Source organism: Artemia sp. Qi Xiang Cuo, chromosome 2 (genome assembly GCF_049724085.1).
Source record: "Artemia sp. Qi Xiang Cuo chromosome 2, ASM4972408v1, whole genome shotgun sequence".
NCBI lineage: Eukaryota > Metazoa > Arthropoda > Branchiopoda > Anostraca > Artemiidae > Artemia > Artemia sp. Qi Xiang Cuo.
The window spans coordinates 4,154,183-4,180,879 of NC_142795.1; the positions used below are offsets into that span (position 1 = coordinate 4,154,183).

A 26,697-nucleotide genomic window follows, 5' to 3' on the forward strand; every position below is an offset into this window, starting at 1 on the left:
GGCCACAGGTCTTCCAAAGATTTTGCCGCCAGTGCAGCATCTTTCTCAAGGCATCGGCCAAGTGGTGCTTTCTGTCGTCACGTCTCCTAATACTAGGGGGATCCAGGACCAAAAATCATAGGGAAACCTACCACTACCCATTCAGACAATATAGGGCAAATACTGCCATCTACTGCTCTGGGATTTTTTTTAACAATCAATGGTGGCCTGTTTAGCTGGAGCCACAGTATCACTGTTGCACCTCTACCACAGACGCCAGGGGCTCAATTATTTCTTAGACGTTTTGCAACATTTCGGACCCCAAAGGCGTCAAACGGTTGCGATATGGGTCAGAAGTGTGGTCATGGATGCTTGAATCAGGCCTGGGTCAGGATATGCGACTGCCTCAGCGTTCAGAAGCTTTGAAGAAGCTACTCCAGGAAGAAAGTTGACCCACATCATTATCTAACATGTTGCCATTCGCAGATAAGACACAACTCGGTGTGGAAGGCTTTCCTTCCGTCAACTCGCGACAGTATTTGTATAGTGATTAGGTGTCTCCCTTCCTAGCAGCATCTCCAAGGTCACTGGCTTTTCTATCAACAGAGGTGTTTCTATCTCTGAGCATTACTATTTTATTGGAACTCTTGTTGATCTCTGAGCAGTAGACTATTGCCCAAGCCGTTTTTTTTTCGTTCATAAAGGCTTTCGGATATGAAGCCTTCGCATTCGGACCTTTATAATTATTTTTTATAAATGAGTTTTTTATTTTATTGTCACTATTTTATTAAAAAGGAAAATATTACCTTCCGTTGGTGGACACTGTTACCTGTAGTTGCAAAAATTTTAGTTCTTTTTTCTCGAGCATTCATTTTTTTTTTTTTTTAGTTTTTAGTGGTATGGATGCCAGAATTTACTAGTGTAAATAAGTCTCTGGTTTTGGAGTATTAATAAAAGGGAAAATTACTAGATATCCTGCCTTTTATTTTTCTTTTTTTAAACCTTCTTCTAAGTGAATCTTCTAAGTAATTAAAATCTTCTAAGTGAAACAGTCGGTACTGGTACATTATGTGGGCACTGCCATATATTGTACAAGGAGACCAGTCACGAAACCCGTCAAACAGGCTATTTGCCAGGGACCGCTATATATAAATGACTGCAAAGCTTCTTTTTCCTACGTGGATTAGTTGCGACAATTGTATTTGATTGGTGGTGGTTTTATTTGTTTTTACTACGGCCCGTGCTATACTGTTTACTAGATTACAGCTATGAAATTTTAGTTAAACACTCTCATAAATACAAGGTAGTATGTATACCGATAGGGTGGTAAATGAGTTTCTTAAATATGGTGGCTCTGTGGTTGAAAATAAGTTACTGAATACTATGAATATGATTTTTGAAAAAGGGGAAGTACCAAATGATTTTTAGGAAAACACTAATTAAGAGAATTTTTAAGAAAGGTGATAAAAGTGAGTGTGGTAATTATCGAGGCATTAATCTGGTCTCTGTAGGTAGCAAATTACTTAGTAATATTATAATTTTCTACTGAGAGATGCCGTCAAAAAAGTGTTAAGAGAAGAACAATGCGGTTTTAGAAAAGGTAGAGGATGCGTCGACCAAATTTTCACTCTTAGCTTAATAATTGAGAAGTGCCAGAGTTGTCAAACACCTTCGGTCCTTAGTTTTATAGATCATCAGCAAGCGTTCGATTCTGTTGATAAAAGAGCTTTAGCAAAGGTTTTATCCTTGTATAATATACCAGACAAATACTTTAAAGTGATTAGTGCTATGTACGAGAATAACACTACTGCAGTTACGGTAGGAAATGAGGTTAGCAGCTTGTTTTGTATTAAATCAGGAGTTAAGCATGGTAGTATTCTATCCCGCTTTATATGGATCATTTTGATGGACTTTGTCTTCAGGAGCACAAGAAAGGCAATGGGAGACCATGGAGTCAAATGGGAAGGAAAAACTCTCCTGGACTTGGATTATGCTGATGATTTAAGCATCCTAGAGGAAAGTGTGAGCAAAATGAATGAACTTTTAGAGGTTTTGCGAGTTAAGGGTCCTAGAATAGATTTGAAAATTAATGCTAAGAAGACTAAGTCATTAAGGCTATGAATAAGTGAAGATGAAAAGGTGACGTTGGGTAATGAAAAGATTGATCAAGTAGGCAGCTTCGCTTACTTTGGTAGTATTATTAGTAAAGATGGTGGGATCAGTGAAGATGTTAAAAGTAGAATAGCCAAGGCTCAGGGTGTTTTTTCACAATTGAAAATAAATTGAAAGAATAGGAAGATAAGTCTGCAAATCAAGATTAGAATATTAGAAGCTACAGTGATGACAGTAGTCAAATATGGCTCTGAAGCATGGGCGCTTCGAGAAGCGGATGAAGATTTGCTTGATGTTTTCCAGAGAAATTGCTTAAGGATTGTTCTGGATACCCGGCTGACTGATCATATTTCAAACGATATGCTGTACGAAAAATGTGGTTCAATACCGCTCTTTAAAGCTATAATAAAAGAAAGGTTGAGATAGCTAGGGCACGTTGTGCGGATGAAAGAAGACAGATTGCCGAAGATTGTTCTTTTTGGCCAACCCTCTAGGGCTAAATGGAAAGCAGGTCATCCTCTTCTATGGTGGGAGGACGTCATAAAGAGATTTAAATGAAATGGGAACTTCGTGGGAGGGTGTAAAAAGGGAGGTTTTGAATAGATTGGGATGGAGGAGGAGCATGTGTAGCAGCGTTGGCCTCAGGCGGCTTGGTGTTGCGGTGAGTTGTTAGTATTAGTAGTAGTAGAACTGGCCAGCCATGAAAAAAAACCAACAGAGAGAAAAAAAACAATGAAAAAAAAACGACAAACGAGACTGCGGCCAGTGGAGAAAAAAGACGAAAAATTTAAAACAACGTGGATATTTCGCCTGTATCAAAACAAGGCGTCTTCAGCACAAGAGAAAAACAAGAAGAACAAGATAAAAAAAAAAAAAAAACTAAAACTAAAAACAAATAAAACCAAAGCAGTTGCTTTGGTGTTCTCACTGAAGTAACTCTAATAGCTTCTTTTTCCTACGTGGATTAGTTGCAACGATTGTATTTAATAGGTGGTGTTTTTTTTTTTTTTTTTTTTTTATCTTGTTCTTCTTGTGTTTCTCTTGTGCTGAAGACGCCTCCACTATTTTACTATTGAAGATATCTTATAACTTTGCTATTTTAATATGCCTTGTTTATTAGAAAGAACCACCTATCATCGAATCCTGCCATGTACCTAACCTAAATACGCACTTTTTTTTAACTTAATTATCCCTATTCAGAGATGCAGACGTAAGTATTTTTTTTTTGGAGGGGGTCAATTTTACCTAACAGGATTAAACCAGACAAATATTTAAATTTAAAAATTAAATTTAAATTATAGACCCAAATATTTAATTATATAGATTAATATTAAACTATAGAATTCACCCAGTTTCTCAGGATTTTCACGCATATTAACCATTTAATTGAATTATCAAAATCTGTAAATTTGTTGCACTTCACATTGTATTCATTTCTTAATTTTGTTTAGGAGCAAGGCCGTACCCAGAGGGGGGAGGGGTTAGGGCGGTTGGAACACCCACCCCCCCAAAATGTTTGTCTGACTCGTAAAGACATAACAAAAATGGATATAAAAAATTTTTTATACGTTTTTTGTTTTTTTTTGTGTAACCCCCCCCCCCCTGAATTTTTTTTTTCAGTAAAATCCCCTCCGAAAAAAAAATCCTGGGTACGGCCTTGTTTAGGAGGATAGCTTCTTGCTTTTCCATGTAGATGCCTTGCACGAATTTAAACATTTTCACAAAGACAACAACAAAGAGTTCACTAATAAAGTCAGGGTCTTTAGGCAAATCCTTTCAAATTCAAGAGAAAACAACCCTGAAGAACTATATATGTTTATTTGATCAAAGATCTTTCAAGTGAAAAGGTAATGAAGGGACAGCACTATCTTATTATTTGTCTAATTTAAAGCAAAATTCTCTTTAAAATCTTCTAAGAATACCTTTAACAATAACTATTATTAAAACTAAAAAAGAATTGGTAAAAAGCAAAATTCTCTCAAATCTTCAAAGAATATTTCTTAAAAAAAAACTTGAATATTTATAAAGAGTGGTGTTTTTACCGGTACATTTACGGAGATATTTGTTTATTTCTAAATACCATTTAGCAAAAAAACTATATTCAAATCAGATTCAAAAACAGACTAAACCGAATTTTTTTCCACATCAAAACCATTAATTAACAAGGCAACCTGAAATCACGCTGGAAAAAACGGTCAACTCTTTCCAAAACCAAGCATTAGAAATAAAATATTATCTTTAAAATAATAATCATTCACCTTTGTTTGATAACGCCAGTAAATCCACAATGTAAATTAACATAAGATTGGATTCCAACATCTTTTTCATACCGAGGTCCAAATTCCCCTCGGGTAGGTCCTTGTTCCCCTGATCCACCTGAGCGACTGTTTGAATCCCTTTCTTGTTCGTTTGATCGATGATTAAAAGGTCGTTGTAATCTTCGCGTCTTCTTTTTGTCTAAAAAAAGCAGAAAAGTAATTAAAATAAATAGTGTAAGTTTGTTGGAGTATGTACCAATAATTATTTTCTGACCGCCTAGCATCTAAAAGCAGTAAAGTAAAAGAAGATAATAGTAAAGTAAAGTAGCAGAATAAATAAAAATAGCAGAAAGATAAAAATAGCAGAATAAATAAAAGTAGCAGAAAGTAAAGTAGAAGAATAAATAGTAAAGTAGCAGTAAAGTAAAAGAAGATAGCAGTAATAGTAAAGCAGTAAAATAACTAAAATGGATAGTGTTAGTTTGTTATACTATGAAGCAATAATCATTTTCTGAATGCTAACATATTAAAGCAGAAAAGTAAAGTAAGTAGCTGTAGCAGCACAGTAAACCAGTAAAGTAATTGATATAGATAGTGTTAGTTTGCTGTAATGCGAACCAATAATTATTTTCCAACTGCTTAACATATAGAAGCAGAAAAGTTAAGTAGCAGTCATGTAAAAGCAATGTAAAGTAAAGTAAAAAAAAAAAAAAATAAAGTAAACACAGTAGAGTGTAAGTATATTATAATGTTATTATATATGTAAGTTTATATAATACATTATATTATAATGTTATTTAATGTTTATTATAATCCAATAAAAAAATCTAATTTAACAAAGGCACCACTTCTAATTTAAGGTTAATTTGGACGTATGACATTAATAAAAGGCCAAAATTTTCTGCATTTAGAAGACAATTGACGGTGAGAGTCTACATATAGAAGCTTGCCAAGTGCCTGGGCCTATGAATAACATATAAAGCATAGCATATATTAAATACGTAACCTAACCTAATTCAACCTAGGTACCTTTTAGTCCCCCTAAACCCCCAAAAAACTAAAGTTTAAAATATAGTTCCCGGAGTGAGAAACCTTTTGTTTATACAGCGTCTCAGATGAATTTCCGGGTAATGCCTATCTGATCTTCGCAATACAGTTCTCACGTGCTTACCGGATTATAGAGAAGTACCACATAGTCTGCTGTAAAGCAAACATAATTGTTTTCCAACTGATAAAGATTAAAGCAGAAAATTAAAGTAACAGTCAAGTAAAAGTGATGTAAAAAAGGAGCGAAGTAAAAAAAAAAAAATCAAAAAAAAATAAAGTAATTAAAGTAGATAGTGTAACTTTATTATAATGTTTATTGAGTGTTCGCCAAATGAAGAGTGCATTTCAGAAAATGCCAATGTTGACAGTTGCTTGAAGGTAAGACAAGTTCACAAAAGCAAATGATTTGACAAATGAAAAAAAATCCCTTATTTGATCATCCATGTCTAAACAGTCTTCGCTGTAAACTTATATAATGGATTCTATACCAACACCAAGTTTAAAAACAAGTTCTTCATCAAAATAAAAATAATATTCAAAATTAAAACAAGCAGAAATTAACTCATATAAGAAGTCAAACTCAAAAACTGTCAGAAACATTACTAATGAAGATATCAAGCATAAAAAAAAAAAAAGATCCAATAAACAAAGAAGCCAAAGTTAAAACAAACAGAAATCATTTCAAAAAATAGTGAGGCTGCCCCTTGTTAAAGCTAAAGCTTAGGAGTAGTGCTACCAATCCTAAAATAAAGTGGGGCTGTCCGTCAAAACGGTACCATATTTATTGCTTCAAACATTATGAACTACAAATTATGAATTTAAATTGCGAATTACGAATTCAAATTATAAAAGTAAAATCATTTTCAAAAATATACTTATATCAAGGAAATAATTTATCACTTCGAAATTAGATATTAATTTACACTTTACTGAAAGCTTAATAGATTGCTTCAAATATTACAAACTAGTGTTTCAGAAATTTCTACACGGCAACTGATTTTCTATAGACTTAAAAGAACTCGTAAGGAAGAAAACATTAAGTAAAATTATTATTATTTATAATATTATTAGTAATATTATTTAGGTAGTTTAGCTTTTTTTACGATTTTAGAAAATAGAAAATAAGAAACACTAGTCAAAATGTAACCTGTTTGGAATAAATCCTCAGTCACTTTATAGTTAAATCCGTTAACGAAAAAGCCATGGGCCATATAGTCCGTGCTCTTTGTTGATTAAGAATTTACACTTGTATACAGAAGCGGAAAATTCAAATAGCAAGAGCATGATTTTGAAAATCTGTATTAGCACTAATGTGTTTGCAAGTATCAATATTTTTAAGTACTGGTGCCTGCGTATATTTCGTCACGTGCAGCCTAAAAAAAGGCGAACTGCTATCCCACGCCTCCACCTTTTCTAACTTGAAAAAAACTACCTTGAATTTGCACTTTGATTGGACATTCATAATTATTTCACCCAACTCATTATGTCCCAACCTGAATATGTCCCAGCTCATTAAATTACACACTGGATACATTATTGACACTTAAGTCATGCATAGGACAAATGGGATTCATATATAAAGCACAAATGATAAACAAATTTTTATGGAGTTTGAGTTATCGACAATTTCTTTTTATTTAAAATTTAATTTAAGGAGTCTTCATCAGTGACCCCTCAAAACGTCAAAGGAGTGGGTTGTTTTTATGTCCAATTTCTTAATTTAAAGTATTTTCAATTCATTTCTAATATACTCATAAAGACACTAAGATACTCATAAAGTATCTTTTCGTCTAAAATCTATGCTCGTCTATTTGAGTTATATTCATCTCTTCGTCGACATAATTTTGTTATTAAATTCCTCATTATTAAAATTTCTTAAATTTCAGATTACAGCTTAGAGTTTGTGAGCACTAAGTATTTTTCTAAAATTTATCATAGAACTTGTTCTGGAACAAATGGACTAAACTTTTTTGCATTCTCGTATCAGTTTCCTAATTCAAGTGGTTCAGTTCCCCTGTCCCCTCTTTGCAGGTATTGTATTATGAATAATGAAACAATTGACCACTGCCTATTTGAATGTAATATGCTGACGTCTGCACAGCATACCTTGCATTGTAAACTGTCACACTGCTTGGAACGCCATAACCCCTTACTATTATTCGAGAGCTCATCTAACTATTCCTGCCAATAGAATAGAGGACTTAATATACATCTCCTTGTGTTTTAACACCTTGAGTCGAAAGATCCACCGAACGGTATTTAATAATATAATATAATTAAAAGACAACCAAGACAGTAGCTCTGTAGCCCACAGAGTGAAGCAAAAAGAAGAGGGCTAAATAGTATCAACTGAAAAGCCCGCCTGCTGTGAAATAGAAGAAGAAGAACACAAACATGTTCTAGTTTGGAATCTCCTTTTTTGCGGACTGTCTGTTTTCTTTAAAGGTGGAAAACCATTTTTTGAGGGTTGCATCCTGAAATTCCTTCGAATTTTACAGTGTAACTGATAAAATTTTACAACTATGTAAGTTGTGAAATTTCATGTTCACAACGTTTTATATTCAAATTCTATCCAATTATACCCAGTTTTTATATAATTGTACTCAAAATACGTTTTCAGCTTTAACTATTATTGAAAAGCAATTAAAAAAAGATGAAAGGACCTTCAATGTGGTTTATTAGCTACACTGTGGCCCAGTATTCAAAGGAAAAACATATAAATATAAAATCTTTTAAGAAACTATCTTGCAATAACTTGCAACAAAACTGGCTCTGGAATTAAAATAGGAATTATTTAGCGACGCCATTTTTATATTTGATGAAAACCATTCTTAGACATAACTTGAAATTTACATGCACAATTTGAATAGAACTACACATAATTAGATACAATTTTGAACATGTAATTTATGATTAATCAAAAAAAAGGAAAAAAAAATGGAATTCCAACAGGAACAAATCCAACTTTAATATTCATAAATTATCATGTAGGCTAAAATTTGGGGAATACTAATAAAAAGAAACTTAATAAAAAATGGAGTGCCCTAATTAAGGTTCTAGGATTCTTACTCCCACTATCCCCAACTTTGAACATATAGGTAGGATATACCTATTTTGACTGATGGCTAATCATAGATTATTTAGGGAGTGTTCCCTAATAATTAAATTAAAGAATGATTGTATGCGTGCCTCTTTCAGCTCATGATCATTCAGGGAATATTTACAAAAAGGCCTTAATGATTAAACGTTTAGCCTAATCGGTACATACGTATTACATCCCACGCAAGGACTTCATTTAATTAGAACCTCTTTCTTTGACGCTCAATTCTAATGAAATATCATAAAATATAATACTTAAGAAACAAATTTGACCTATATAATTACACATTAAGGAGTGGGGGTGAGGGGGGGGGAAGTATAACGGGTATGCATGCAAAATGTGTTAGGTATAATTATTCTGCATATTATGAAGCAAGAATTGTTTTCTAACTTCAAACTGCGCAAAACTTTACCCCCATCGCCCCTAATGTGCAAATATATAGCCCAGATTATATATTTTCCATTCACTGTGTCACTTCTCTTTGTCTTGTCTCAAAGCTAAGCTGAATTAAACCAACAAAGAAACGGGTTCGTTCTCGAATTTTACACTGCATAAATTTGAGTGAGTGGCCTATAATACACAAGTACCACCTAATAATCACTTGTTCTAATTCAAAACCGAATTATTTAAATAATTATTTAATTATAATGATAATAATTATATTTCCAAATAATAATAATACTTATAATAATAAATATAATTATAATATAATAACAATAATAATAATTAAATTATATTAAATATGAATAATAATTATAATAATAATAATTAATAATAATAATAAATTATTATAATTAAATTATAATAAAAATAATTATTGAATTATTTGAATAATTCAAACATGATGTTTGATTTATACCCAAATTAGTATTTCGGACTTGAGATTCTCTTTAGAGAGCTTGGAAAATCCCTTAACTTGTTGCCTGCAAAAAAATCCAGGAACGTTTGGATGTGGCGTTCATGTCGGTTTTCTATAAGCACTTGTATAACCCTCCATCAGAGGAGCTATCGAAGCTCGTCCCTGATAAAGCAAAGCCCTTGCGTTCAACTCGCCAAAGTAGAGTTCGTCAGGACTACGTTGAGCAGGGCACTCCCCACCAAGAATATATGAAAACGAGTTTCGCCCTGCAATCGGTTCCCAGATGGAATAGATTGCCGGCAGAGGTAATCCCGGAAAATCGCCCTGCAATCGGTTCCCACAGTGGGAAATAGATTACCAATAGAGGTAATCCCGAAAACTCCTTCCCTTGACGCGTTCAAGAGAAGGTTTAACAAGTACCTCAGTGTTAGAAAATGAGGTAACTACCAGGACTAGTGGCAAATCATCATCTGTGATGGAGCCGTGAAGCTTGTATAAAAAAAATAATAAAAAAATCTAGAGCTAATTTTAAATTTTTGGAAATCTAAAATCAAATTAATTTCATGTTCAGCAAATAGTGTTTGTTTTCATTAAAATTGTAATTAAGGGTTTCAAAGCATGTTAATTACAAATCTGACTGGTGCTATACCATATTAAAATCAGAATCATGGCGGTGTTTTCAATTTGATTTACTCAAGGGCTCCAAAGCAGAGTCATTAAGCCTGTACCCCAACCCCTGCCAAATCTGCAGGAAAAAACTCAATCTCTTTTAACTCATGATCATTCAAGAGATGGTCTTAAATGATAATTTGTATACATCATTAATATTTTTAATAAAAATACAAGGCTGGGTCAACAAGGAGTTTCTTGGTCAATATTACAATGTCAGTTGTATGTTATTTGTATATTTAGCGTAAATTTCATGCCATATTCTTTTTTGGAAACATTTTAAATGCTCCAATATTTTTGGAAATTTTCTGTTGTCAAGTCATTTTTATTATGATCCTAACTAGACAACCTTGAGATTTTGTATATATTTATTTGTTCTGACATAAAAAATTGATAAAATAAAAATCTTAAATAAAATCTGATATGCTAAATAAAATCTTAAAAATAAAATTTGATATGTCAAAGCATTTCATTTTTTCAAGCTAAAATGCAACACAAGCAATAAAAGCTACCTCTGTTTTGCCTAAAACTGGATCCGCATGATACACTGCCTTAGGAGTCCTCTTACTCCCCCCCCCCCATAGAAATGGACATGGAACAAGCAGTAATCAAAATGAAAATGCTGGTTTTCGGTCAATATTACAATGTCAGTTGTATGTTATTTGTATATTTAGCGTACATTTCATGCCATATTCTTTTTTGGAAACGTTTTAAATGCTCCAATATTTTTGGAAATTTTCTGTTGTCAATTCTTTTTTATTATGATCCTAACTTATCGCCCTTGAGATTTTGTATATATCCTTTTGTTCTGACATAATGTTGATATAATTTTGTTCTGTTCAAATAATTGATAAAATAAAAATCTTAAATAAAATTTGATATGTCAAAGCATTTCTTTTTTACAAGCTAAAATGCAATAAAAGCTACCTATTTTTTGCTCCAAACTGGATCCAAATGATAGAATGCCTTAGGAGGAGTCCTCTTACACCCCCCCCTTAAAAATGGACCTGGAACAAGCAGTAATCAAATGAAAATGCTGGTCTTCTAGCAAGCATATAATGGGGAGGGGGAGGAGGCATATTCCCTATATTCCTTGAAATTTAGTCGTATAGTTACTTTTGATGATTTCTCTAAGGTGCAATGATCATCTATGGTACTCCCTATGCTCATTTGGTGATTTGATAATATTTCATCATTAAGAAGGAAAATCTACCAAGCATATTTGTATTTTTACTATGTACACAAACAAAAATTATGGCTGGGTATATTTATAGATTAAATAAAAAAAACAAGTTTTTTAAACTGAAAGTAAGGAGCGACATTAAAACTTAAAACGAACAGAAATTATTCCGTATATGAAAGGGGCTGTCCCCTCCTCAACGCCTCGCTCTTTACGCTAAAGTTTTTTATTGTTTTAAAAAATAAAGTTGTGAGACAGAGTCAAACTTTAGCGTAAAGAGCGAGGCGTTGAGGAGGGGACAGCCCCTTTCATATACGGAATAATTTCTGTTCGTTTTAAGTTTTAATGTCGCTCCTTACTTTCAGTTTAAAAAACTTGTTTTTTTTATTTAATTTCTGATCGTTTTTTAGTTAATGCAGCTTTTATTTGTATAAAAATTTTACTTTTCTTTTGCTAAATGGATGTCTTTACAAATTAACTTACGTAACTAACTTCTATATTCGTATATTTTTCTTCTGGCAAAAAATACAAAGTTGCAGATTTTTGCAGATATGAGCTTGAAACCTATGTAATAGGGTTTTCTGATACGCTGAATCTGACGGTGTGATTTTCATTAAAATTCTTTCACTTGTAGGGGATGTTTCCCCCTCTTTAAAAAATCGAGTAAATTTTCTCAGGCTCGTAGCCTTTGATGAGTAATACTAAACTTAATAAAATTTATATATTTAGGATCAGCATTATAAACACATTCTTTTGATACATTTATTGACATCAAAATTTCGTTATTAAAAGTTTCGATTACTATTGAGCCGTATCGCTTGTTTTTTTATTGTTTTTTTTATTACGTATATGTTATTACTTATATGAAGGGGTTCTCCCTTAGTCAATACCACGCTCTTTACGTTAAAAGTTAAAAAAAATTTTGATTCAGAAACCCCTGAAACACAAAGGCCGTTTAATTAGAATAGATAGCTCTTTTGAAAGCACTAAAAAAAAACTGTAGCGTAAAGAGCGAGGTATTGACTTGGGGGAGACCCCCCTCACATACGTTATAATTTCTGTTCGTTTTAAGTTCTAATATTCCTTCTTACATTTCAGTTGAAAAAACTTGTTTTTTTTTATTTAATTTCTGATCGTTTCTTAAATAATGCTTGGAAATCCGGCGCCCCCTTCATAGAAATGTCCCTTACCCCAAAGAAACATCCTCTACGGAAATATTCTCCAGAGTAACCCCCTCCTCTACCCCCCCCTCCAGAAAAAATCCTTCCTGAAAATGGTTGTATACTTCCCAATATCCAATAAATAATGCTTGCAAGTCCGGCGCCCCCTTCATGGCAATTTCCCTTCCCCCATGAAAACTTCCTTCCTGAACAGATCCTCCAACCTAACCACCGACCCCCCCGTCCCTCCCCCGACCAGAAAAAAAACCTCCTGAAAACTTGTGTATACTTCCCAATAACCAATACTATATGTTAACATTGGGTAAAGTTCATAACTTTTAGCCCTCCCTCTGGGAACTTCGGGGGATTAAGTCATCTTATAAGACATATTTATAATATTTTGGACCATGCCGAACAAAATGCCCATCTCAAAATTTTGATCGGGCGACTTTGGGAAAACAATTATTGTTGGAGGGGGCCTAGTTGCCCTCCATTTTTTTGGTTAATTAAAGAAAGCACTAAAACTTTCATTTTCCGTTCGGATGAGCCCCCTCAAGACATTCTAGGACCATGGGGACAATATGGTCACCCCTGGGAAAAAAAAACAAAAAAACAAAAAAAAAAAAAAACAAAAAAACAAATAAACACGCATCCGTGATCTTTCTTCTGGCAAAATATGTAAAATTCCACATTTTTGTAGATAGGAGCTTGAAACCTCTACAGTAGGGTTCTCTGATACGATGAATATGATGGTGTGATTTTCATTAAGGTTCTATAACTTTTAGGGGATCTTTCCCCCTTTTTTGAAAATCAGCCAAATTTTCTCAGGCGCGTAACTTTTGATGGGTAGCACTAAACTTGATGAAAGTTATATATTTGAAATCAGCATTGAAATCTGATTCTTTTGATATATCTATTGGTATCAATAACCCGTTTTCTAGAGTTTCGGTTACCATTGAGCCGGGTCGCTCCTTACTTACAGTTCGTTACCACGAACTGTTTGATTTATTAGCTATACATTTATCTTAATATATTTTGTATATGTCTACTTATTTTAGCCTAACTTTACATAAAAATCTGATATATCTCAAAGCATTTCTTCAAGCTAAAATACAACAAAAGCTACCCCTGTTTTGCTTGGAGCTGGATTCAGATGATATACTGCCTTTAGTGGCCGGTTTCTCAGGCATAATTTCATCTTTAGGCGCTTTGTCAGTTTCTTCAGCCTGACTGGAGCCATTTTCGGCAGGTGCTGCTTCCTGATCAGCTGGTTGTGGGTCTTCTTCAGTCTTTGCTTTCTTTGCAGGTCTTTCGTCTCCAGCTGCTTCTTCTTTTGAGCTTTTGTGTTCCTCTTCTTGCTTAATAGCTTCCTCTGAATCAGCCATCTTGTTTTTAAAATTCTCTGCCCTAAAAAGTTTCAAATTAATTTAAACAACAATCAGAAATAAAACATTTTTTAGATTTTTGTTTACTATTTAATCTACCCTTTGGGAAGGATCTGCTTCTTGGGTAGGCTATTGGATTTGATGCATGCACTTTTGTTAATAAGTTATGTCTCTCTCTCTCTCTCAACATGGGGAACAAAGATGAAGAAAGAATAAATTCAGATGAATTGGAAAACAATCACTCGCCATGGAAAAACAATTGATTGTCCTACAGCAGACCATTTTTTTGTAGATAAGTTTAACTGACCCCTTTTCCATTTTGTTTTTATATTTTCATTAATCATTAATCTATTGTCCCGTTTTACAGTTGAAGGATGGTAGGTTGCCAAAAATCAAACTTTTTAGCCATTTAACTACTACTACTAACACTACAGCACCAAGCCACCTGAGGCCAACACAGCTACGCATACTCCTCCTCCATCCCAATCAATTTAAAGCCTCCCTCTTTACATCCTCCCAGGATGAATTCATTTCCCTTAAATTTTCATTTATGACAACCTCCCTTCCCAACCAAGGACAACCTGCTTTCTGTTTAGCCCAAGGCGGTTGGCAAAAAAGGACACTCTTTGGCAATCTGTTATCCTTCTTCTGCAGAACCTACCCTAACCATCTCAACCTTTCTCTCATTATAGCTCTAGAAAGTGGGATGGAACCACACTTTTTGTACAGCCTACTGTTTGAAATATGGTCAGTGGATCAGATACCCAAACAGTCCATAGGCAATTTCTCTGGAAAACATCTAGCAGATCTTCCCCCATTTTTAAGATCACCCATGGTTCAGAACCATATATGACCACTGTCATCAGCATAGCTTTAGATATTCTAACCTTGGTTAGACGACTCATCTGCCTATTCTTCCCAACTTTTTTTAACTTTGAAAAAACACTTGGGGCCTTGGCTATTCTACATTTAATATCTTCACATCACCTACCATCTTTACCAATAATATTACCAAGGTAAGTGAAGCTGTCCACTTGATTGATTTTTTCGTTACCCATTGTCACCTTTTCAACTTCACTTATTCCTAGTCTAAGCAACATAGTCTTGTAAAAATCAATTTTTAAACCTATTCCAGCACCCTGAACTCACAAAACCTCTAAGAGCTCATTCATTTTGCCCACTCTTTCATCTATGATGCTTAAATCATCAGCATAATCTAAATCCACAAAAATTTTACTTCTCCATTTTATTCCATGTTCTCCCATTGCCTTTCCTGTGCTTCTTAAGACAAAGTCCATCAAAATGATCCATACAAATGGGGATAGAACACAAGTAGACCCCGGTGCCGCGCCGGCAGATCGGCCGAACGCCGCCGACGAGAAGCCCAGTTGAACGCCACCGAAGTTTTGCTACGCCGCCGGCGCGCCACCGCCGGCAGAGGCGGCGGCGTTTGGCTGACTTTAAATTAAATTTGCAGCAATTCTTTATTGCGCCAACCGCAAAGTCGGAGCTTTTCTTTCTCGTGTGGCTTAGTATTTCGATTTTCCTGATTAGAAATCAAGCAGAACTTGCACTATCCCCGAATTTTGGGTATTTCAGGAAAATCTATGCGTCACCCCGAAAAAAAATTTGGTTCCCTGAATCCCCGAAAATCACGCGATCACGGTGCCAACCTTAGCAATTTATCAGCAGTGACTTTCCCAGTCAAATATTACTTTGCCTACCATAATTCTTCACAACTCTCTTGTTCGTTAGTTTTCATCTCTTTCGTTACTTTGCATAAAAACCAGACAGATGCAATATGCAATTGCAAATATTGCAATATACACAGTTCTTCATATGTTGACAAAAAAAGTATCATCTTTATGAAATGAGTTTAAATCATTTCGAATGCAGTTTCCCAGTTACTAGTTCTTACATCATCCGTAGTCAAGAATTTTATTTTCAAGTTGAATAGAATTATAGAACGCATTCACTACTATACAGCTTCAGCCTTCAGTTGGATTTTGAAAGTGATAGCCAACAGATTGTTTCTACAACTGAATTGTAAGTTTGCAGAATTTTTTTTTCTTTTGCTGTTTTTAGATAAGATTTCCTTAATGTTTAATACTCAATTGTTGGATGCCTGATAGATTAAAGAAAATCTAATCATCTTTCTGAAAAATGTTTACCCCCCTCCCCCCAAAAAACCCTTCTATTCAGACAAAATTTAGCTATAGACCAAGCTATGTACGAGGTTGGGGAATTAAATACTAAAACGGAAGTTAACCCAAAAATATGATTATAAAAAAATTGTAAATTATTGCCTATAGGGAGGGATAGGGGGCTATCATTTTTAAATGATAATACCTCATTTTTTTTATGGAAAGCACGGATGCCAAAAAGATTATTTTTTTTATTTAAAGTGGAGACAGAAGAAAATGATATCAAATTCCCTGGGAAACCATTGAAATATTTTTTATAGACCCAGGGCCCCCCATTGGGGCATGTTCATTGTCTTGGGTATTTTGTGATTTCTCATAGGCTACTGGCCTAATTTAGCTTTTGTGGGTGCTCCCTTTTAATTAGATTATTTGGATGTTATTGAATGCCACGGCGAATCTGTGGCTCAGTTTTCCAATAATTTAAGGTATATCTGAATAATTTCGACATTTTTGTTGTTGTCCTTGTACCCCTTGACTCATACCCTCAATTTTTTTTTCAAGGAACACTAAGCTGTTTAACGTTATTTTGCGTGTTTGTTTGAACCATATAGTAACCTAGTTAATTAGTAAATTATTTTTTGTAATGTAAAGCTGAGACGGTATCCTATCAAGGTGGTATCCAGAGGAGGGGTAGGGAGGTATTAAATTGAAATAATAATATCTCGATTTTTTTTATTGAAAGCAGGGATACCAAAACGTTAATCTTTTTTTTAACTTAAAGCAGAGACGGCATCCTATCAAAGTGGTATCCAGAGGGGGGTGGGGAGGGAGCTATTATATATAAATGATAATACCTCGATTTTTTTTTAAAGCAGGGATGCCAATAAGTTAATTATTTTTTTTTTTTATTTAAAGCAGAGACTATCCTAACAAGATGGTATCCAGAGGGGAGGGGGCCTAGGGAGTTATTATATTTAAGTGATAGTACCTTGATTTTTTTTATTGAAAGCAGGGATACCAAAAAGTTGAAAAGTTGACAAAAATTAACAAGATTTTCGTGAGTTATACTTGATACAGCACTTGTATAGTTTTATTGTCCAAAGGGAAAGGGACACATGCGTCCAATTCGCTTTTTTTCTTATTGATAAAACGAGTTTACTTTGAAAAAATTCATTCTTAAGTACCAGGCAGATTCACAATAAAACGCATTGGTGTGACGAAAGCGATATCGACATCCCCACCTAACGTTGAGCTCGAGTGACAATGTCGCCCTTGGTCCAGTGCTGGAGTTACATTAAAAGGCCAGGTCATAATAAAAGCTTTCAATTTGGGAGGTTCAGGAGGAGGCTTTGACAGTCTTATGACCTCAGGGTAATAGATGTTGCAAGTGCCCTTGGTCCAGTGACAAAGTTACATTAAAAGGCCAGGTCATAATAAAAGCTTTCAATTTGGGAGGTTCAAGGAGGAGTCTTTGACAGTCTTATGACCTCAGGATACTAGAAAAATAGGCTAAATACCCCTAACTACGCTTGAAAGCTCTTTTAAAAAGAAACTCTTTGGAGATTTCCATTGATATGACCATAGCAGAAGCTTTGAGCCTGGGTGGGGATCAAAGTGTCTTCGAGTATATATATATATATACAGCTTGGAGTGGACTCATTCAACTGGAAATTAAAAGTTCTTGTGTCCTTTTTCTAGATTGAAAGGATTTGGATGGCAACCAACCTGCTTCCTATGCCCTCTTTGTTACTCAGTCCCTGCTTACTTAAAGGATAGTGCATCGAAATTCCAAGCCTGCCATTTTATGCAAATTGTAGGAAGGTCTGATAAATATGCAGCTTTGGGGGCAAGGGCTGTAAATCACTTAATTTGTCAGTAGTTCATTGTTAGCTTTTATATAGCTGAAAGAGCAGGAAATGTATGCTCTTGGGTGTCTGATTGGCTTGAAACTTTTAAGGAGCATTGCCTAGGCCAACAGGAACACACATTTTGGGGATGAATAGGTTGTTGGAAATGGGCTGAATTTTGTCCTTAAGACCTTGGGCTATATGAACTACATGGTAGATTACAAAACAGGAAAAAACAAATTCCCCCCCCCCCCAAAAAAAAACCGGACCCAATAAAGGGTTCACAAACTTTATTTTTCTGATTGGCTTGGAACTCATCCTGTATGCTATTGTGTCTTGGCTACCCAAAATGCAAAACAGTGTTAGTTTGAGGGTTTTGGCTGCAAATAACAGAAAAAGAATGTTAGCTGACAATTTGTTCTTTCACTCATCAATGTGCTAAGATCTTACATCTTTTGTTGTTTTTTGCAAACGTCTTTCATCATTCTGCTCTGATCAGCGGTCTGAGAACAATGATGAGTGTGTCATCAAAGTTCTTTCATCATTGTCCTATATGGCGGAAAAATGGCGTCCTTTTCACTGTTGCTAATATCAGTGAGCTGTTAGATCTTAGAACAAATATGAGTTAAAAAACGATAATCTTTGCAGAAAGATGCAAGATCTTAGTGCTAAAAAACGGGCCTTATACTTTTTTCTGTGTAAAAACTTGTTGTCTGCAATTATTGTTAAAAACTTAGAGCTATATATACCTGGGCAGAGGGGAACTGTATTCAAGAAGAATTAGTTAGGGATACAGTCCCCAAAAGAATTGGGGTTACAGTCCCCAAAGAGTATCAAAAATATACATTTCTAACTAGCTCAAAACTTGTTCTTAAGTTGTTGGGGCAAGAGGACCCCAATGCACAAGAAATTAAGAAGAGAAGACAATGTTAATTTCATTCTTTTCTCAAAATCCTCTTTGTAGCAACTCTTGAAAAACTTAAAAGAATTAAAACTTAAGCTTTAAGCTTTTTTTCTGGAGAGTAAAATTTAGTTGTAAATAAAAGGGTTGTTTTAGGTACTGCAGTACTACTGCCTAAGTAATGAGTGAAATGGTTTTAATAGGATATATTTTTTCTGGCCACTTTGTATGGTAGTTGTTGTAGAGACTTCAGAGGCAGCTCATTCCATTTAAAATTGAAACTTCTGGTGCATCTTTTAAGAGTTAAAAGTCATTTGAGGACAGCCAGCCCCCATCTCTTTAGCTGCTCTCCCTGGAAAGGAATCCAATCAAAATTTTTAGATAACCATTTTGTTCAAATTTGTCAAAAAATCCAATAAATATGCATGGCCATGCCATAACCCTTGGGTCAAAGCTGCGAGCTACCTATTGTTTACAGATAGGTTTGTTTATTTGGAAAAGGAAATTGGCCTATGTTTGATCCTGGTTCTCCAAAGTGGTTAAGGGTATTAAAGTGAACTTTTTAGTGAATGATGAACTAAATTAAAACACACTATTTGCATTGTCAAGATAGACACATAGTATTGTCAAGATAGCATGGGAATACCTCATGAATAGAATAGGATGTAAAGCTGAACCTGTCAGTATTTTTAAAAAGTTGACACTGTATTCAGATTCTCTAAAGGACATCTGTGAAATATCCTAGTGGTAGCTAAGAGTACTAATTTGAAACATCCAGGGTATGTTGAGGGGGCATGATTACCATCCAGGTGGTCAAAACAATATATCTGCAATACCCCAGGAACAGCTAAGGGCATTAACTTGAAACTTTCAGAGAATTTTAAAATACATGAAAAAGCACTATGTGCAACCTGGTTGTCAAAAGGGCATATCTGCAATACATTAGGAACAGCTAAGGGCACTAAGCTGAAACCTTTAAGGGCATGCTGTCAAGGTATAACAGATTTCTCCAATGTATTCACACAATGAGCTGAGCAGACAACAAATAAGTTTCATGCCCACATAGATAGGAGGTAAATTTACCTGGTACTGGCCTTCTTGTGTGGCTAAAATAGAAATCCAAACAACATTATAGCAACAAAGGCGTGAAAATCTACAGCTCCCAATCAGGAAAGACTGTCTTGCACCTATCTATAGGCCCTGCTGCCCATGGCAGTTCCTTAGTTCAATTACAAGGCAGAGCAAGCCCTGGCTGTAGCTTTTATTTCTAGAAGCACAAAAACCTGTCAATAAACCAGGTATGGATAGAAGCTACACAGCTTGAAGGCTTAACATGCTCAGAGAAGAAGTGTTACCATGTTTGTGTATTGACAGAATGTTTTGACAGCTTTTGTGAGTGTCCTCTTGTATGGTGCTGACTTGAATGTTTGGTAAAAAGGGGGTTATATGGTTGTGCATTATACTTGTAGGTCAGCATCATATCACAATGGCAGCATCTGAAGACAAGTGTTGGCAGCTGCATGTGTTCCAGTCTCTTGTTGTATGGGAGATCTGGGCCAGCTATGCACTTTGTGTCACACCTCTGAACTCCTTTGATTAGACTGGTATCATTCTTATAGGAAGGAGAGGTGAGACATGCACCAAAATCCAAAACAGGCCTAACTATATCCTTATAGAGCCTTAGATAGACTGTATGGGAACAGCTGGTTATGGTGTGTTTGAGGAGACCAAGGCTTGAATTTGCTTTTGAAACTGCTTGTTGCCAGTGGCTGTGGAACTTCAATTGTTCATCTATCAGCACTCCTAGACCTCTGTCTTTGGGACTTGTCTTTAGTACTAAGTCAGCCAGTGAATTGGGATCAGACATGTTGTACTGGTGACGGGGATTGCTGCTTCGAAAGTGAAGGACACTGCACTTCGTTGTGTTGAATTCGAGTAGTGAATCTTGTGCCCATGTTTGGATTTTATGAAGGTCACACTGCAGACTTGGTTGATTTGCAGGCCCGAAAAGCTTGGAGTCGTCGGCATAGAGAGTGATGCTGTTTTCTGTTCCATACACCATATCATTGGCATATATGAGGAATAGGGTAGGGCCGAAAACAGTACCTTGGGGGCCTCTGCTTACAACATCACATGGTTTGAAGAAAACCTTGTCACCATTAGCTGTGAAGAGTCAAACCTGCTGAGTCCAACCAGTCAGAAAGTGCATGACCCAATCAATCATGTCTGTGTGGGTACCTGCTGCTGAAAGTTTCAATATGAGATAGTTGTGTAGTACCTTGTTGAAAGCCTTGGCTAGGTCAAGTAAAATCAGGTCCACAGGGATTCCTTTCCCCAGGTGATCTGTTATGATGCTGTATGTCTCAAGAAGCTTGGTCTCAACCGATTTTCCTGGCTAAAAGCCATGCTGGTTGGGGGAAAGTATATTATTGGTATGGAGATGTGTCAGAATCTCACCATTCACATCCTGCTCAAGGGTTTTTGCCACTGCTGAGGTCAGACTGATGGGTCTGTAGTTTTTGGCTTTGGTGTGGTCACCTTTCTTGAGTGTTGGGGAGGCATGGGTCAGCTTCCAGTCTATGGGTACCTTTTTCAAGTCAAGCAACAGTTGGAATATATTGCATAGTGGTTGTGCAATTTCTTTGGCAAGCTCCTTCAATAGTCTTAGGTGCAAGTTATCAGGACTAGCAGATTTGTTGACGTATAGTGCTTCAAGTTACTTTTGGATGACAGGGGGGAGAGTAGAATAGGCGGCATCAGGTTAGGGATGTAGTAGGATGGACTATGAGGAAGAGGGCCATCTTGTTCATTGGTGAAAGCTAACACAAACTGCCTGTTGAGGAGTTTGGCAATGTCCTTCAAGTTGGTCACTTCCTTTCTATCATCCCTACTGAGTGCTTTTACTTACTGTCTGCTATGGTCCTTACTAGATACATACTTCCAGAACTTCTTCAGGTTATTCTTACTATCATCAGCTAGCTTGGACTTGTAACTTGCGTAAAGTTGTTTAGTTAGGCTTCTTAGTTTGTTTCAAGCTTTTGCAAACTTTTGGTAGTGTTCTTCTTTCCCTCCTTTATTGTACGTTCTCCAGTATCGTCCCTTCCTGTTTCTTTCCTTGTGTTTCTGAGGGGTCATGAAAGGCAGCGTTTTGGACTTTGGCATGAGTTTTACTGATGTGTGCTTATTTTGAAGTGTAAGTAGCTCGTCCTTTAGGTTAGCCCATTCTTGGTTGATGTCCCCTTGAAGTAAAAGTGACCAAACTATGCCTTCCAGCTCTTTTCTGATTGCCCTGTAATGTACATAATTTTTCTTTATGTTATCATTTTTTATCTTACGAAATGCCAGATTCACTTCTAGGATTAAATGATTGCTCTTTCCTAGAGGGGGTAAGTAATTTATGTTCTGAAGAAGGTCTTTATCCCGTAGGAACACTAGGTCCAGCAGAGTTGGTCTCTGGAAAAGTCGGCCTCTAGTAGCTTGTTTGACAATCTGGTAGAGATTAAGGTTGTGAAGGCACTCTGTGAATAGATTTGTGCTTCTGCTTCTGTTCATAAGTACAGGTATATACGGGTATCCCTCTTTCCATATAAGGTCAGGGAAGTTAAAATCACCAACTATAAGTAGGTTCCCTGTGTAATTTATAGTTGCTTTATGCAGCATTGTTGCTATTGTCTGCTCAGTTTCTTGGCAATCTGAGGCAGATGGGCTTCTATAAATACAGCCTACTCTGGTTATTACTGGTTATATTCTGGTAATTCTTAGGCACCTTTTTTGTATTGCCTCTATTCTGTCAGACCATTGAATGGAGATGCCAGGATGCCAAACAGGACAGGTGTACTTGAGGGTTGGGCATACAAATGAGAGGCAAATCCTCAAACTTTACAAACTAACTAAATTTTACAACAACAAAAAAGAAAACCCTAATGAACAAAATGCTTAGCAGGTCATAAGATATTTCTTCACCAGTCTTAGAAAATGTTGCTTGTTGCTGCATTCTTGAACTGATGCTGGAATTGAGTTCCAGATTTTTGGGCCAGTGTGATGGATGCTGAATCCTGCTCTTGATGTTCGGCTCAAACCGTAAAGCAAATAGCATCAAGCATTTCACCTTTGTTGGCACCTAACCTTTCTGGGAGACGACTAGATTATATTGATAAACCTTGTGATCTCTGTTCTGAAACTTTTCCGATTAATTACAGAGTGCATCACGACTCTGTCCTTGGGCCTATTCTATTTCTTCTTTTTATAAATGATTTGCCAGAAGTTTTGCCTCTTTGTAAAATTATAATGTTTGCTGATGATGTAGTAATTTTTGCTTCTCACCAGGACCCATCAGTTCTTTTCCAAAACCTCGAAAGTACGTTACTAACTGTATATGATTGTTATTCAAGGAATTTACTAGCTTTAAATGAAAAAAAATGCCAATACATGTTATTTTCGTGAACTGGATCAGTAGTGTCAGATACCTTCTCTCTTTTCTTGAATAGTCTTGAATTAAAACAGGTAAATCAGTTTAAATATCTTGGGATTATTTTAGATGAAAATTTTTCATTTCATAATTATGCACAAACACTGTTGTTAAAAATTTCCCAAAATATTGGCATGCTAACTCGTCTTTGTCATTTCTTTCCTAAAATGTCATAGCATTACCTAAAGCTGGGAGTTCAAATGACCCTATAGATTATAGAGTAATTTCTCTACTTAAGCTATTCTAAAGTCTATTTATTATTCTTTTGTCCACCCATATTTTCTCTATTGAATTTCGGTTTGGGCATCTACCTTTTGTCTGTTTTCAAATCTCTCCAAATACTTCAGAATAAAGCAATGAGGATTCTTTTTAATGTTGATTGCAGATCTTCAGTTAGACACCTATATGGAATTTTCTCTTCAGGAATTTTCTTTTTGGACCAACTTCATTTAATTCCTATCTCTAGTATTTGTCACAATTATCAATATAGTAGTTTACCTCTGAATTTCTCCGGCATTTTTCAAACTAATTCTCAATTTCATAATTATCCTACTATGCATCATTCAGACTTTTCATGCAAAATTCGCCCAACATCAAGAGCAGGATTCAGCATCCATCACACTGGCCCAAAAATCTGGAACTCAATTCCAGTATCAGTTCGAGAATGCAGCAACAAGCAACATTTTCTAAGACTGGTGAAGAAATATCTTATGACATGCTAAGCATTTTGTTCATTAGGGTTTTCTTTTTTGTTGTTGTAAAATTTAGTTACAAAATGGCTGTGTATTTTTGTTGGCAATATTTTCAGTGCTAAAGTATGCCACCAGGCATGTGCGCTGTTTTGTGACATTTGTTTATGTATGTGTTATAAATAAAAATATTCTACTCTATATATATATATATATATATATTTATGTATATATATATATATATATATATATATATATATATATATATATATATATATATATATATATATATATATATATATATATATATATATATATATATATATATATATATATATATATATATATATATATTGATGACATCTTAAAATGTGCAAATGCTGCATTTTCCCACCTTGAAAAATTTAAATGCCCTAAATCACATTGTTTGAGGATTTGCCTCTCATTTGTATGCCCAACCCTCAAGTGCACCTGTCCTGTTTGGCATCCTGGCATCTCCATTCAATTGTCTGACAGAATAGAGGCAATACAAAAAAGGTGCCTAAGAATTACCAGAATATAACCAGTAATAACCAGAGTAGGCTGTATTTATAGAAGCCCATCTGCCTCAGATTGCCAAGAAACTGAGCAGACAATAGCAACTATGCTGCATAAAGCAACTATCAATTACACAGGGAACCTACCTATAGCTGGTGATTTTAACTTCCCTGACCTTATATGGAGAGAGGGATACCCGTATATACCTGTACTTACAAACAGAAGCAGAAGCACAAATCTATTCACAGAGTGCCTTCACAACCTTAATCTCTACCAGATTGTCAAACAAGCTACTAGAGGCCGACTTTTCCAGAGACCAACTCTACTGGACCTAGTGTTCCTATGGGATAAAGACCTTCTTCAGAACATAAATTACTTACCCCCTCTAGGAAAGAGCAATCATTTAATCCTAGAAGTGAATCTGGCATTTCGTAAGATAAAAAATGATAACATAAAGAAAAATTATGTACATTACAGGGCAATCAGAAAAGAGCTGGAAGGCATAGTTTGGTCACTTTTACTTCAAGGGGACATCAACCAAGAATGGGCTAACCTAAAGGACGAGCTACTTACACTTCAAAATAAGCACACATCAGTAAAACTCATGCCAAAGCCCAAAACGCTGCCTTTCATGACCCCTCAGAAACACAAGGAAAGAAACAGGAAGGGACGATACTGGAGAAAGTACAATAAAGGAGGGAAAGAACACTACCAAAAGTTTACAAAAGCTTGAAACAAACTAAGAAGCCTAACTAAACAACTTTACGCAAGTTACAAGTCCAAGCTAGCTGATGATAGTAAGAATAACCTGAAGAAGTTCTGGAAGTATGTATCTAGTAAGGACCATAGCAGACAGTAAGTAAAAGCACTCAGTAGGGATGATAGAAAGGAAGTGACCAACTTGAAGGACATTGCCAAACTCCTCAACAGGCAGTTTGTGTTAGCTTTCACCAATGAACAAGATGGCCCTCTTCCTCATAGTCCATCCTACTACATCCCTAACCTGATGCCGCCTCTTCTACTCTCCCCCCTGTCATCCAAAAGTAACTTGAAGCACTATACGTCAACAAATCTGCTAGTCCTGATAACTTGCACCTAAGACTATTGAAGGAGCTTGCCAAAGAAATTGCACAACCACTATGCAATATATTCCAACTGTTGCTTGACTTGAAAAAGGTACCCATAGACTGGAAGCTGACCCATGCCTCCCCAATACTCAAGAAAGGTGACCACACCAAAGCCAAAAACTACAGACCCATCAGTCTGACCTCAGCAGTGGCAAAAACCCTTGAGCAGGATGTGAATGGTGATATTCTGACATATCTCCATACCAATAATATACTTTCCCCCAACCAGCATGGCTTTTAGCCAGGAAAATCGGTTGAGACCAAGCTTCTTGAGACATACAGCATCATAACAGATCACCTGGGGAAAGGAATCCCTGTGGACCTGATTTTACTTGACCTAGCCAAGGCTTTCAACAAGGTACTACACAACTATCTCATATTGAAACTTTCAGCAGCAGGTACCCACACAGACATGATTAAATGAGTCATGCACATTCTGACTGGTTGGACTCAGCAGGTTTGACTCTTCACAGCTAATGGTGACAAGACTTTCTCCAAACCATGTGATGTTGTAAGCAGAGTTCCCCAAGGTACTGTTTTGGGCCCTACCCTATTCCTCATATATGCCAATGATATGGTGTATGGAACAGAAAACAGCATCACTCTGTATGCCGACGACTCCAAGCTTTTTGGGCCTGCAAATCAACAAAGTCTGCAGTGTGACCTTCATAAAATCCAAACATGGGCACAAGATTGACTACTTAAATTCAACACATCGAAGTGCAGTGTCCTACACTTTGGAAGCAACAACCCCCATCACCAATACAACATGTCCAATCCCAATTCACTGGCTGACTTAGTACTAAAGACAAGTCCCAAAGACAGAGGTCTAGGAGTGCTGATAGATGAACAATTGAAGTTCCACAGCCACTGGCAACAAGCAGTTTCAAAAGCAAATTCAAGCCTTGGTCTCCTCAAACACACCATAACCAGCTGTTCCCATACAGTCTATCTAAGGCTCTATAAGGCTATAGTTAGGCCTGTTTTGGATTTTGGTGCATGTCTCACCTCTCCTTCCTATAAGAATGATACCAGTCTAATCAAAGGAGTTCAGAGGTGTGACACAAAGTGCATAGCTGGCCCAAATCTCCCATACAGAGAGACTGGAACACATGCAGCTGCCAACACTTGTCTTCAGATGCTGCCATTGTGATATGATGCTGACCTACAAGTATAATGCACAACCATATAACCCCCTTTTTACCAAACATTCAAGTCAGCACCATACAAGAGGA

The 26,697-nt window shown here is 35.9% G+C and overlaps 1 protein-coding gene across 2 annotated transcripts in view; it reads right to left on the bottom strand.

Annotated features, from left to right (window-relative positions):
* Positions 1-26,697, bottom strand: part of LOC148954820 (pseudouridylate synthase 7 homolog) — an 89,764-nt gene that overhangs the window by 59,771 nt on the left and 3,296 nt on the right. For both annotated transcript variants that reach the window (XM_089098781.1, XM_089098774.1), the window contains exons 2-3: positions 13,491-13,771; positions 4,350-4,548 (exon numbers count right to left, since the gene is read on the bottom strand). In XM_089098781.1, coding sequence (XP_088954907.1) covers positions 4,350-4,548; positions 13,491-13,749 — 458 coding nt within the window. In that variant the 5' untranslated portion in view covers positions 13,750-13,771. The remainder of the gene's footprint in view (positions 1-4,349; positions 4,549-13,490; positions 13,772-26,697) is intronic.